At 45.2% G+C, this 15000-nt stretch overlaps 1 protein-coding gene across 1 annotated transcript in view; it reads left to right on the plus strand.

The window, feature by feature from the left end:
• ptprt (protein tyrosine phosphatase receptor type T) overlaps nucleotides 1-15000 on the plus strand; it is a gene marked incomplete at its 3' end in the record, with an annotated part of 413231 nt that overhangs the window by 353613 nt on the left and 44618 nt on the right. Inside the window, exons 24-26 of the mRNA XM_083660558.1 lie at nucleotides 5224-5300; nucleotides 9779-9815; nucleotides 14761-14858. Coding sequence (XP_083516684.1) covers nucleotides 5224-5300; nucleotides 9779-9815; nucleotides 14761-14858 — 212 coding nt within the window. The remainder of the gene's footprint in view (nucleotides 1-5223; nucleotides 5301-9778; nucleotides 9816-14760; nucleotides 14859-15000) is intronic.

Raw genomic sequence — 15000 nt, forward strand, 5'->3', positions numbered from 1 at the left:
CAAATCACAGCTTTCTGCAGCTTGTGGCCGCACCACACAGCCAATCAAGTCACAGCTTTCTGCAGCTTGTGGCCGCACCACACAGCCAATCAAATCACAGCTTTCTGCACCATCTGGCCGCACCACATAGTCAATCTCACAGGATCAAAACACAGGAAGGCTATTTTGTTGTTTGTTAACAAAACGTTCACAGCGAGAAGTGAGGCAAAGAAAGCAAAGTAAAAGGTGAGAGTAGGTTGCTGGGGGGTCGGGGGGGGGGGGGTTGTAGGAAGAGAGGGAGCACTCAGCAGAGGAGTGGAGGTCATTAAGCATAATGGGGTCGTGACCCTCCGCTCTGACATCACAACTTCTGATAACTTTGTTGTTATGCAATGCTGCAGGCGCTGACAGGGCGTGAATGTGCATGTGTGCATGCATGCTGTTTGTCTGGGTGCTAAACAAGTAGCTTCCTTAGAGTGTGCATGCCTTTAGTCCTATACCAGCAATTCCCAACCTGTGGACGCTGATGGGCCGCGAAGGTATTGCAAGTGGGCGGCCAAATCACTTGCAAAACATTACGATCTTTGTGGGGGTGAAAGTAATTGTTGTTGTTTCTGGTTTCAGGGTGCTGCTGATGGTCAGCTCATTTTACTGTTGAAATAAAAAGTGCTCTGAGAAGAAGGCATTATTTGGCTTCCGTCCTGTTTGTGCTCAGATGTGATCAGAAGAGGGTCAGAAGAGGTGAGCTGTGAGTCAGAAGAGGTTGGGAACTGCTGCTCTAGAGTTCTGAGGACAAAATGGAGGGGAAGATTTGTAACATCCGGCAAAGTGGTGACATTTAGCTGATGTTCACTTCAGCCTTCGGATTATTTTAGAATTAGGATTATTTCTAGGTTCAGATTAAGGGGTAAGATTAAGATTAGTTTAGAGTTACTTGGGTTTAGGGTTACCACTTAAATTCGGTTCAGGTTTGGAGTAAGGTTAGGCTTTGAGGACAGTCAGGTCCCCATAGGCATAGTCATACAATTGTGTGTGTGTGTGTGTGTGTGTGTGTGTGTGTGTGTGTGTGTGTGTGGTTATAATTCACACACACACACACACACACACACACACACACACACACACACACACACACACACACAGACACTGTCAACCTCTTCAAACCCGCCTGTGCCCAGATCTGCAGTGGTTCTTAGCCAGCGCCTGCTGCCATCTCAGCCCAATTAGAAGCTGCCCTCCCTGGGCAGAGAGGAGAGGAGAGCGCCCCCCCCCCCTGAGAGAGAGACAGACAGACAGACAGACAGACAGAGAGGAGAGTGCCCCCCCCCCCCCCTGAGAGAGAGACAGACAGACAGACAGACAGACAGACAGACAGACAGACAGAGAGGAGAGGAGAGGAGAGCGCCCCCCTGAGAGAGAGAGAGAGAGAAAAAAAACTTCAATTTTTTTTCAAGTGACTTCCAGCGGCCCTGCCCCTCCAGCCTCAAATCTGTGCTTATTGTGTTATGACCATCGACCTATATAAGATGGACGCAATTCCATGGTCCCATAAGTGAAGCCGCTGCATGTTAGATCGCCGCCCTGACGGCTGAATCCAGTATTAGGTCACAAGGCCCGCCTCCCCATGTTAGTGGATGGGAAAATCACAACCGAAATAATCACAGTATACGTCAGATAATTTTTTTCCAAAGGTGGTTTGTATCATTTTAGATAGTCATTATCATGCTAATGCCTGTGCAAGTGGTCATTTATCTGATCAGTTTGTTTTTAAGTAGTTATTTGACATATAAAAAGGGATAAAAATGGATGATTGACAGCTGTGGCAGCCAGTCTCAAGCCGTCATTGGCTGGACAGGGTCTGCACATAATAGATCTATTCGTCACAGACAAGACACACGGCTTTATGTTATCTAACGCTGCCTGGAGGTCGGTGGCTCATGTTGGCTGTGCTGGCTACAGACATCAATGGACCCCAATAAAAAGAACATTGTTTTGAGGAATGAAAACAAATGTTTTGTGCGCGAGGAATTAACGTTGGTTGGGGACTGAAGTAAGTTCAGAAAATATGTGTTTTATGAGTTACTCCAGCTACGTTATAAGTAGGCTACACAATGGTTTTAACATGCAAGCTAGCATTAGCTGCTTGCATGTCGGCTGTTTTTCATATTACTATAACTTAACAACCGATAACGATAGCTGGAATAACACAATAATAGACACATATTTTCAGAACTGACCAGGTTGTCCAACTGACAGGAAATGTGTTTTATAACGTTAACTCCCGTCCCGGGTATAAGATGAGATGAGGGCGGCCTAGTACACAACCACCATTAGCTCATCACTAACGGGTTAGCATGACACACAATGGCTTTAACATGCAAGCTAGCATAGCTGCTTGCTAATCAGCTGGTTTTCATATTACTATAACTTAACAACCGATAACGATAGCTGAAATAACACAATAATAGACACATATTTTCAGAACTGACCAGGTTGTCCAACTGACAGGAAATGTGTTTTATAACGTTAACTCCCGTCCCGGGTATAAGATGAGATGAGGGCGGCCTAGTTAGTAGTACACAACCACCATTAGCTCATCGCTAACGGGTTAGCATGACATACAAACAGACGTTTTATTTCTTGTAGGCTATTAAAGCAACAAACGTTTTTATATGCATATCTGGGGGAAATGCTTTGACTGTGGGGATGTTCGTTGTTCACAAGCTCCTCTCTTAGTAACGATATACCAGGCAATAGACCAGGCAGCCTGGCTCAGGTCTAGGCTAACGCGGGTACAACATCGTAGCCTCACGGTTACATGTGTTAAACCAACATTTGCACCAAAAGAAATGTAATCATTAAGTTAATCAAAATGCCACGGAAACATTAGGCTAATCAACACAGAGCTGTTCATCCGAGAATTTCCCCCAGTGAGAGGCTGAGCCAAGCAGCCCTGGCTCCTCTTGCGGGCTGAGAGCAGCCCGGAGATCTGACTGGCTGATACAACCATTGACAGTACAACTCAATCTCCGACAACAGAGAACGTTACAGGCTGCAGTACCCACAACACCAGCAAACAACGTTGCGTAAAGCGTCAAGGTTAGATTTGTAACACCAACATTTGCTCCAAAAGGAATTAAATCATAAAGTTAATCAAAATGCCACGAAAACATTAGGCTAGACACAGCAATCCCCCCAGTGAGGCTGGCCTGCCTCCACTTCCGGCCCGCGCTGAGAGCGCTGAGAGCACAGTAGCAGCCCGGAGGTCTGAATCTCCGACAACCAAAATCAGATTTTCGTACAGGCGTCATTTTGATAAACTGATCTCATAGTGGGAATCTTCCTGGTTACTTTTGGCGAGACAAAAAATATTACAACTTAAAGTGTAATATTTACAGAGCTAGACTGTATATAAATACACAACGCACTGTGCGCATTCTAGAAACAGCAGCTCTACATAAGAAAGTTCAGAGGGGCGTGGAGCTCTCGCAGGTTCTCAATCAAAGGCGCTAGTGCACATGCTCTGGTTCACTGATCTGGCCGGATTTTGGCTTCAATACACATACAGGGCGGAGATACGGACGCTCTCTCCATTCATATTATAACTCAATGGTTATGACAGCCACTGACACTACAGCCCCCTGTAATTACTACTGTCTGCAGTGCAGGCAGAGATACAGAGGGGCAGAGAGAGAGAGAGAGAGAGTGTGTGTGTGTGTGTGTGTGTGTGTGTGTGTGTGTGGGTGTGAGGGTGTGTGTGTGTGTGTGTTTGTGTTTGGTAACAAATACTGTAACAGCTAACGCTAGTTATTCATATCAGTCTTGACATGACATAGCATTCCATTGAGTCATACGTCATTACCCCTTTTTAGCAACAAACCTTTTTGTGCGTGCTTTTGGGACCCTGTATCTCCTCCCTGAGGGTAACAGGGAGAACAGGCTGTTGTGGGGATGGTTTGTGTCTTTGATGATCTTCAGGGACCTCCTGAGGCACCGCTGGTTATACAGTTCCTGCAGTTCTGGCAGCTCACATCCTGTTACGTGCTGGGCCGCGCGCCTCACTCTTCTTAGCGCCCTGCGGTCCATGGTGGTACAGTTCCCATACCAGGTGGTGAAGCAGCCAGTCAGCAGGCTTTCAATGGTGCCTCTGTAGAAGTCCCTAAGGATTTCTGGCCTTAGCCCAAATTTCTTCAGGCGCCTGGGCCTTTTTGACAACAGTGGCGGCGTGGTTGGCCCATGTCAGGTCCTGGTGGATGTTGACCCCCAGGTACTTGAAGCTGTCCACCCTTTCCACCACTGTGCCATTGATGGTGATTGGGGGCTGTGCGCCCCCCCCCCCCCCCCCCCCCTCCTGTAGTCTACAATGACCTCCTTTGTCTTGGAGACGTTTAGAGAGAGGTGTGTGTGAGGCGTGTGGTAAATGTAACTTTAGGCCTGTTGTACTGTGGTAAATGTAACTTTAGGCCTGTTGTACTGTGGTAAATGTAACTTTAGGTCTGTTGTACTGTGGTAAATGTAACTTTAGGCCTGTTGTACTGTGGTAAATGTAACTTTAGGCCTGTTGTACTGTGGTAAATGTAACTTTAGGTCTGTTGTACTGTGGTAAATGTAACTTTAGGCCTGTTGTACTGTGGTAAATGTAACTTTAGGCCTGTTGTACTGTGGTAAATGTAACTTTAGGTCTGTTGTACTGTGGTAAATGTAACTTTAGGCCTGTTGTACTGTGATAAATGTAACTTTAGGTCTGTTGTACTGTGGTAAATGTAACTTTAGGCCTGTTGTACTGTGGTAAATGTAACTTTAGGCCTGTTGTATCGCTGTGGTAAATGTAACTTTAGGCCTGTTGTACTGTGGTAAATGTAACTTTAGGTCTGTTGTACTGTGGTAAATGTAACTTTAGGTCTGTTGTACTGTGGTAAATGTAACTTTAGGTCTGTTGTACTGTGGTAAATGTAACTTTAGGCCTGTTGTACTGTGGTAATTATGACTTTAGGTCTGTTGTACTGTGGTAAATGTAACTTTAGGCCTGTTGTACTGTGGTAAATGTAACTTTAGGCCTGTTGTACTGTGGTAAATGTAACTTTAGGTCTGTTGTACTGTGGTAAATGTAACTTTAGGTCTGTTGTACTGTGGTAAATGTAACTTTAGGTCTGTTGTACTGTGGTAAATGTAACTTTAGGTCTGTTGTACTGTGGTAAATGTAACTTTAGGCCTGTTGTATCGCTGTGCCATCTGACCCCACAGACGAGCACACCAGAGTCAGACTGCAGCCGCTGGAGGGAGACCCGCACTCCGATTACATCAACGCCAACTACATTGACGTGAGTACACACACACACACACACACACACACACACACACACACACACACACACACACAGATGACACACACACACACACACACAGACACAGATGACACACACAGACACACACACACACAGATGATACACACACACAGATGACACACACACACAGACACCCACACACACACACAGACACACACACACACACACACACACACACACACACACACACACACACACACAGATGACACACACACACACACACACACACACACAGATGACACACACACACACACACACACACACAGATGCCACACACGCACACACACACACACACACACACACACACACACACTCCCTCCCCCTCCCCTCCTTCCCTCATCCCTCTATCATCTGTCTCTCCCTCCCCCTTCCCTCATCCCTCTATCATCTGTCTCTCCCTCCCTCTCCCCTCATTCCCTCATCCCTCTATCATCTGTCTCTCCCTCCCTCTCTCCTCCTTCCCTCATCCCTCTATCATCTGTCTCTCCCTCCCTCTCCCCTCCTTCCCTCATCCCTCTATCATCTGTCTCTCCCTCCCTCTCCCCTCCTTCCCTCATCCCTCTATCATCTGTCTCTCCCTCCCTCTCCCCTCCTTCCCTCATCCCTCTATCATCTGTCTCTCCCTCCCTCTCCCCTCCTTCCCTCATCCCTCTATCATCTGTCTCTCCCTCCCTCTCCCCTCCTTCCCTCATCCCTCTATCATCTGTCTCTCCCTCCCTCTCCCCTCCTTTTCTCATCCCTCTATCATCTGTCTCTCCCTCCCTCTCCCCTCCTTCCCTCATCCCTCTATCATCTGTCTCTCCCTCCCTCTCCCCTCCTTCCCTCATCCCTCTATCATCTGTCTCTCCCTCCCTCTCCCCTCCTTCCCTCATCCCTCTATCCTCTATCATCTGTCTCTCCCTCCCTCTCCCCTCCTTCCCTCATCCCTCTATCCTCTGTCTCTCCCTCCCTCTCCCCCCTTGCTCTGCTCCATCCCTCCGGGCGCTGGGCCTCGCTGCTTGATTTAATCTCTCAGCTCACGCTCGTTGTTGTAATCACAGTCTTAATGAATTTGGTACAAAATGCTTCTTCTCAATTAGCGGAGAAGGAGGAGGAGGAGGAGGAGGAGGAGGAGGAGGAGGAGGAGGAAGAGAAGGAGGAGGAGGAAGATTAGGAGGAGGAGGAGGAGGAAGAGGAGGGTGCTGAGAGAAAGAAAAACGAGTGAGCAGAAAGAAAAAAGAAAGAGAGAGGGTAATCTCCACAGAGGAGGAGAGAGAGATGCTGCTCTAACATCTCCTCGCTGAGACAGAATGCTGCTCTAACGTTTGGTCTTCATGGCAGCATGAAAGTGACAAATGTTTTCATCCCAAGGTCATGGGGGGAGGGTGTGTGTGTGTGTGTGTGTGTGTGGGGGGGGGGGGGTGTTATCATTGGCCGGTAGAGTCGTCTCTTTCCATCCATCCCGCTTTGGTAAAAATTTAAATGCCCTCTCTTATTTAATCTCTTATTTAATTAGATTTAGATTTGAAAAGTGACCTTGAGTTATTCTTCTGAGAGGAACGCAGGAACGAGGGAGGGGAAGAGGTGACAAATGAATAGAGGAGTGAAGGACTAAGGGGGGAGGTCGGGGGAGATGGGAAGGGAGGAGAGAAATTGAAAGAAAGGGGGGTGGATGGATGGATGAGAAGAATGGAAGAATGGAGGGAGGGAACAGGTGAGAAAAGAGGCAAAACGGAGTGACGAAAGAAAGGAAAGATGGCAATAAAAGAAGGGAAGTGGTAATAGAAGGAAGGAGGAGAGGGAGGATGGAGAGAGGCAGACAGACAGGTACATGGAGTGGGTGGAGAGAGAAGGGAGAAAGGAAAAGAACATTTATATTTTCAATAAAGGGGTGGGAGGAGCTAATGTGCTGCTTCTGAATTGGGTGGGAGGAGCTAATGTGTTGCTTCTGAATTGGATGGGAGGAGCTAATGTGTTGCTTCTGAATTGGGTGGGAGGAGCTAATGTGTTGCTTCTGAATTGGGTGGGAGGAGCTAATGTGTTGCTTCTGAATTGGATGGGAGGAGCTAATGTTCGAATGTAACGACTTTCTTCTTCTCCTTCGGTAAAGACCACCGCATTGCATTGTGGTATACCGACGAAAATGTAGGGTACATTCGCTGTTCACTAGAAATCGCTGTGCATTGTGGGTATTTTATAGTGGACTAAATAGTGAATCAAATGAAAGGAGAATTTCGTTTTTTTTTCAACCTGGACCCTATTCTCCACACTGTATCTTTTTCTTCTTCTTTCGTGTATCATCAGATGGCCGACTCCATGTCGTGCAGCTACGCCCTCGTCTCCGCTTCTAAGTCCACACTGTATGTGTCTAAGGGACTCATCACTGTATGTGTCTAAGGGACTCATCGCTGTATGTGTCTAAGGGACTCATCACTATATGTGTCTAAGGGACTCATCGCTGTATGTGTCTAAGGGACTCATCACTATATGTGTCTAAGGGACTCATCACTGTATGTGGCTAAGGGACTCATCGCTGTATGTGTCTAAGGGACTCATCACTGTATGTGTCTAAGGGACTCATCACTGTATGTGTCTAAGGGACTCATCACTGTATGTGTCTAAGGGACTCATCGCTGTACGTGTCTAAGGGACTCATCACTGTATGTGTCTAAGGGACTCATCACTGTATGTGTCTAAGGGACTCATCACTGTATGTGTCTAAGGGACTCATCACTGTATGTGTCTAAGGGACTCATCACTAACTGGGTTTCCATCCACCTCTGGATATTCGCATTTACCCAAAATGCGAATATAAACTTGAATGGAAACACCAGAAATTCGAATAAAGGTCGAAATATCGCATAAATGTTTTTACGCTTGGAGGGGGTGGATTTATCAGCGTATCGACAGTAGGAAGATGCGAACTTTTGCAATGGAAACAGATTTTGCGAATTAACGATGACTACCAGATGTGACTTCACTTCCGCTTTATGCTACTCCAGGGGGAAATGGTGGCGATTAGCGCCAGGCAGTCTGAATGAAATTGAATGTAACGTTCCCAATTCTATGTATTAAATTCTAAAAAACGACCCTCAACATTTGGGAAGGCTAAGCCACACAACTAGTTTGTTATAATCTAACATCATGCTTTGAAGGCGACTTTACGACGATGACGATGACGGTGATGACTCAATCAAAGCAGGTCTCCGCTGATAGAGATCTCAGGCACACAGGCACGTTACGCCTCCTCCTGACGAGAAGCGCCACCGACTGCTCAACCTGCCGACTCCCAAAACTCGCTAAACAAAACTGAATGGAAACATGCATAAATTCGCATTTTATTTTGCGGATTTTCACAAAATTCGCTTGAATTATGCGATACATTTGGATGGAAACCCAGTTACTGTATGTGTCTAAGGGACTCATCACTGTATGTGTCTAAGGGACTCATCACTGTATGTGTCTAAGGGACTCATCACTGTATGTGTCTAAGGGACTCATCACTGTATGTGTCTAAGGGACTCATCACTGTATGTGTCTAAGGGACTCATCACTGTATGTGTCTAAGGGACTCATCACTGTATGTGTCTAAGGGACTCATCACTGTATGTGTCTAAGGGACTCATCACTGTATGTGTCTAAGGGACTCATCACTGTATGTGTCTAAGGGACTCATCGTGACATCTTTTTTTCAAATTGGTCGAGTACTCACCGAGATAGCCTTGTTTACAGCTCGAGCAATGTGCTCAAACAACTACACAGTGTAACTACACAGGGCAATCCTGCACCACATCGTCAATACACGTTCGCTAATAAAACTGCTTGGGGAAGGCTCAAACTGTTAATAGTGTCTGGCAACATGGAAACGACTCTATACATGAATTCTCCGGACAGAGAAAATGGGCGTGAACAGGCGAGGAGAGAGAGAGAGTAGCAGGGAAGCTTGCACTGTGTCAACACGGAGGATTTCACCTCTCGTCAACAGCGTTGTGCTGTGCTCCTTTCTCTCTCTCTCTCCTCGCCTCTTCATACGCACATTTTCTCTGTCCCACAGTAAACCCCGGAGAATAATACTCATGTATAGAGTCGTTTCCATGTTGCCAAACACTATAATGACAGTTTGAGTCTCCCAGTGGCAAACCAAGCAGTTTTACACATACAGTGTGGAAAATAGGGTCCAGGTTGAAAAAAAACCGAAATTCTCCTTTAACCCATTGATACCTGATGCAGCATTTACGTGTATATCCCTCATTTGTGTATCTTAAAGGGATACACACACGAATGCTGCATCAGGTATCAATGGGTTAACAGTTGAGAATTCGGACACTATACAAAAAATGGCGACACACTAAATAGTCCACTATGTTTGTCATAGGGACTGATTGTGAACAGGGCTTGTGTCTCTGCACAGTGGCTTCTTTCCTGTTAGACACCGGGGCTCACTCCTTCTGACTCTCTTTTCTCCTGTCTCACAGGGATACCACAGACCCAGACATTACATCGCCACACAAGGTAATTACTGTCAACTAGTGTGTGTGTGCGTGTGCGTGTGTGTGTGTGTGTGTGTGTGTGTGTGTGTGTGTGTGTGTGTGTGTGTGTGTGTGCGTGTGTGTGTGTGGAAGGCTATTACCACAGCCCCCTAAATCTAAACCGCATAAAAGCCCCCAGACACATTTAAAACCCCATTACCTCACACCCCCAACCCCTAACCAGCCAGGCCTTATCTGGGATAGATACTTTGAGGGTATGTGTGTGCGTGCAGGTGTGCATGTATGTGTGTGTGTGTGTGTGTGTGTGCGTGTGCGTGCAGGTGTGCATGTATATGTGTGTGTGTGTGTGTGTGTGTGTGTGTGTGTGTGTGAGAGAGCATACGGTGTATGGATATGTCCGTATCGCTCCTGTATCATTCTATAGGTACGTTTATATATGCATATATATTGATGTTGATATATATTGACGTTGATGCATATATGCATCAACGTATGTTGATGCATATTTTGCAGTGGGGGAGAGCTGTCGTCTGGAAATCGGAAGGTTCCCGGTTCGAGGGACTGCATGTGGAAGTGTCTTTGAGCAAGACACTTAATGGCTCCCGACGCGCTGTTGGCGCCTTGCAAAGCAGCAGATGCTGCCCGTGTGTGAATTGTGATCGCGAATGCGTGAATCTTATACATCATTGACTACGTTTACATGCACACAATAAATTTTGCCCATATTCGGAAAATGACAATATTCCGACTAAATTAATAATCCACTAATATTCCCGTTTACATGGAGATGAGGGGGGGGAGAGATGCAGGTAGGCGGAGTTTTTCTGTTGAGAATAAACAGAGCAGCAATTGGTCCATAGGAGCTTGCTGCTGGAAAGTTTGGCGTTGCGATATTTGCACATCCAAGTCTTTCATAAAAAGTAGGCTAGTAGCCTACGTTATTAGCTCACAGGCTCGCAAGCATTGTGGACTTCCGTGGGCACTACTCTCTCTTTAAATATCTCTCTCTTTAAATCGGTGTTTCTCATCTCCTCCCGATCAGAAATGTGGGCTTTTCTTTTCGCATGCCAGAGATGATGGATTATATGATTATATCGCCTCTTCTAGAGCTTTCTAGCACACATCAGTTGACCACAAACAGGCAACATGCATTGCAAACTGCAGTAAAACCCCTGATTGAGACGCATATTCCGAATGTACTGTATACATGATCAAAGAATCCTCCTAAATCTCCACAGAGGAGGAGAGAGAGATGCTGCTCTAACATCTCCTCGCTGAGACAGAATGCTGCTCTAACGTTTGGTCTTCATGGCAGCATGAAAGTGACAAATGTTTTCATCCCAAGGTCATGGGGGGAGGGTGTGTGTGTGTGTGTGTGTGTGTGGGGGGGGGGGGGTGTTATCATTGGCCGGTAGAGTCGTCTCTTTCCATCCATCCCGCTTTGGTAAAAATTTAAATGCCCTCTCTTATTTAATCTCTTATTTAATTAGATTTAGATTTGAAAAGTGACCTTGAGTTATTCTTCTGAGAGGAACGCAGGAACGAGGGAGGGGAAGAGGTGACAAATGAATAGAGGAGTGAAGGACTAAGGGGGGAGGTCGGGGGAGATGGGAAGGGAGGAGAGAAATTGAAAGAAAGGGGGGTGGATGGATGGATGAGAAGAATGGAAGAATGGAGGGAGGGAACAGGTGAGAAAAGAGGCAAAACGGAGTGACGAAAGAAAGGAAAGATGGCAATAAAAGAAGGGAAGTGGTAATAGAAGGAAGGAGGAGAGGGAGGATGGAGAGAGGCAGACAGACAGGTACATGGAGTGGGTGGAGAGAGAAGGGAGAAAGGAAAAGAACATTTATATTTTCAATAAAGGGGTGGGAGGAGCTAATGTGCTGCTTCTGAATTGGGTGGGAGGAGCTAATGTGTTGCTTCTGAATTGGATGGGAGGAGCTAATGTGTTGCTTCTGAATTGGGTGGGAGGAGCTAATGTGTTGCTTCTGAATTGGGTGGGAGGAGCTAATGTGTTGCTTCTGAATTGGATGGGAGGAGCTAATGTTCGAATGTAACGACTTTCTTCTTCTCCTTCGGTAAAGACCACCGCATTGCATTGTGGTATACCGACGAAAATGTAGGGTACATTCGCTGTTCACTAGAAATCGCTGTGCATTGTGGGTATTTTATAGTGGACTAAATAGTGAATCAAATGAAAGGAGAATTTCGTTTTTTTTTCAACCTGGACCCTATTCTCCACACTGTATCTTTTTCTTCTTCTTTCGTGTATCATCAGATGGCCGACTCCATGTCGTGCAGCTACGCCCTCGTCTCCGCTTCTAAGTCCACACTGTATGTGTCTAAGGGACTCATCACTGTATGTGTCTAAGGGACTCATCGCTGTATGTGTCTAAGGGACTCATCACTATATGTGTCTAAGGGACTCATCGCTGTATGTGTCTAAGGGACTCATCACTATATGTGTCTAAGGGACTCATCACTGTATGTGGCTAAGGGACTCATCGCTGTATGTGTCTAAGGGACGAGTGAACGACAGACAGTGAGTGACACTGACAGATTTTTTAGCAACAACCAAGAAAGTAAGTGTCTAGTCTGTCTCTTAAGTAATGTTACCTGTGTGACACGTTGGGATGCTACTGGCTAATCATGCATGATGCCAATTGCCAAGCTCCCGAAGTCAGGTATGCAGGTGGCTATATGCATGGTTTCAGTTTCATGACCCAATAAGTAACAAAAAGAGGTGGTGTAAAGTTAAAAACAACATAATATATTTTATTTTATTTTTCAATCGTTCCTATCAGGAATAAATAAATGTCCCTCTGTATGTTTTTTTTATTATCGATGATGACTTTGTGTGTTGTGTACGGCTTGGGTTGTGTACCTGTGTTTGTAGGTGTCATTTTGATATGAATTTGGCTAAAACAGTTTGTGTTTGTTAGTTACAATTATGTTGACAGGAGAGCTGAGCAGGTGGTGACATGAAAGAGAATATACTGAATAATGACATCACAACAGTATAATCCTAATGTTGATTTAAAATGATATATTACTCTAAATATGGCTTAAAAAGGGGAAAAAAAACCTAAAAAAAAATTCGGCCGAATCCGCCTCCCCTTGCTGGACCTCCCCTATTTCGGAACCCTGGCTACGGCCCTGGCACTAACTGCTCGTCGGGAGCAGTTAGGGGTTCAGTGTCTTGCTCAAGGACACTTCGGCACACTGCCGGGAGGAGCCAGCCTCGAACCGGGAACCTTCCGAACCTATACCTCCTGAGCCCTGTCATGGCGGCTTAATCCACTGCAGTTGAACTCCCAAATCTGTGCTGATGTGAGACACATCATCTGGCGGGACTTGGTTACACAGTCCCCTGGGCCCAGTAGTTCAAAACTTTTAATCCCTATCTGATCTGATCAGATTTGGATTTTGGGTAGTTCAAAACCAAAAAACAGGATTAGGATCACTTTGATATCCGATCAGATCAGGAAATCAAATCCAAGCTTTAATCTGGATCAAATCTTCAAAACGGGTAGTTCAAAGCGACAACACAGGATTGGGATCAGTTTGATCCCAAAAAACTGGATTATCTTGATCCCACCAGAGGGGTGGATTTCCAGTGGATTACCAGAGCAAAATGTACTATACAATTTATTTAAAAATATTTTTCAATATAAATAAGATGGCAAAGTTTGTTAACTGAAATAATACACAATTTTTAGCCTTCATGGCAAATACATTTTATTTTTAATTTTTTGGTCACGTTTGTGGTGGCCTATTTTGTTTTCAACCAAATCTTGATGACATAAATGGTTATGCTCATAAAAGTATCACAACAAAGATTGTCAATCACAAATGTAATTTAGATTAAAGAAAAAATATCTTCAACAAAAAAAAAGTCCATCATCTGTCATCACCTTTCAAAAGTACAATAGCATCTCGCATTGCACCACCACTCAGTCTCTCATTTAGAGGGAAATCCATAGGTGGGCCTAGATCATCAGCAGGTGCAAGGGGCTCTGGGGGATCATCGATGTCAGAGAGGGGGACTCTGCGATGGACAGCGATATTGTGTAGCACAATACAAGCCAGTGTTATGTTATGTTAGCATTCAGCTCCTCAAAGCACGCCTGGATGATCCAGCTGCCTTTGAATGAATATTTTTTTGTTGTTACCCTAGTGGGAGTATTTTTTCCATTATGATTTTATGTCCTTTATGTATTTAAAAATATAATTAGACATTATAGATGTCTCTGCAATGTGGTCTCTTGTCTTACTCCTTGTATTATTTTTCATATCCACTAGATGGAGATCGGGAGGATTAAAGCACTGATATTCAGGATCTAGTAATCTTGAAAAATCTGAAACTAGATCAGGGTGATCCTATCCTGAATTGCTTTGAAATACTGGGACAAAATCTGGCCGAGTTGTCTGATCCTGGATCACAGAAAATGGGATTTCAAAATCTGATCGGATCTGATTGAGATTAAAAGTTTTGAACTACTGGGCCCTGGATATGACAGCTCGCTGAGAGAGGGAAATAGAGGGGCTCATATTTATGTCATCATGATATAATAAGGATATGAGCCTTTACAGGATGTAAATACACGCTTTGCACATGCCCCTATTTCATCTGTTCCAGGCCGCTGCGCCGGCACGTTAGAGCTTTGTAGTGCCTCAGTTTAAAACATTCATTTCCTGGTGTTCTGAGTTCTAAAGCAGAAATAAAGCTGGAAATAATAAATAAAGTCAATAAATAAATAAACAATAATAATAATATCCTTTAACAGCCGTTAATGGAAACGCCCAGTCGACTTTTCAAAAGAAGAATAGAATTTGCACAAACCCCGAATGGAAATGTAACTATTGTGCGTGTCTGTGTGTGTCTGTGTGTGTCTGTGTGTGTCTGTGTGTGTGTGTGTGTGTGTGTGTGTGTGTGTGTGTGTGTGTGTGTGTGTGTGTGTGTGTAGGACCCATGCAGGAGACGGTGAGGGATTTCTGGAGGATGGTCTGGCAGGAGAATTCGGCCTCCGTCGTCATGGTTACCAACCTGGTGGAGGTGGGCAGGGTGAGTTGTGTTATCCACACAAATGGACTAAAACGGGCGCACGTTGCAGTAAGTCGTTCTACTTATTTTGTTCTTTTTTACGCTTTTTTCTGTACTTGTTCATTCAAAAATGTATTGTGTAAATCACTTTGTAACAGCGCTA

Source organism: Poromitra crassiceps (assembly GCF_964638095.1).
Source record: "Poromitra crassiceps genome assembly, chromosome: 25".
Classification (NCBI taxonomy): domain Eukaryota; kingdom Metazoa; phylum Chordata; class Actinopteri; order Beryciformes; family Melamphaidae; genus Poromitra; species Poromitra crassiceps.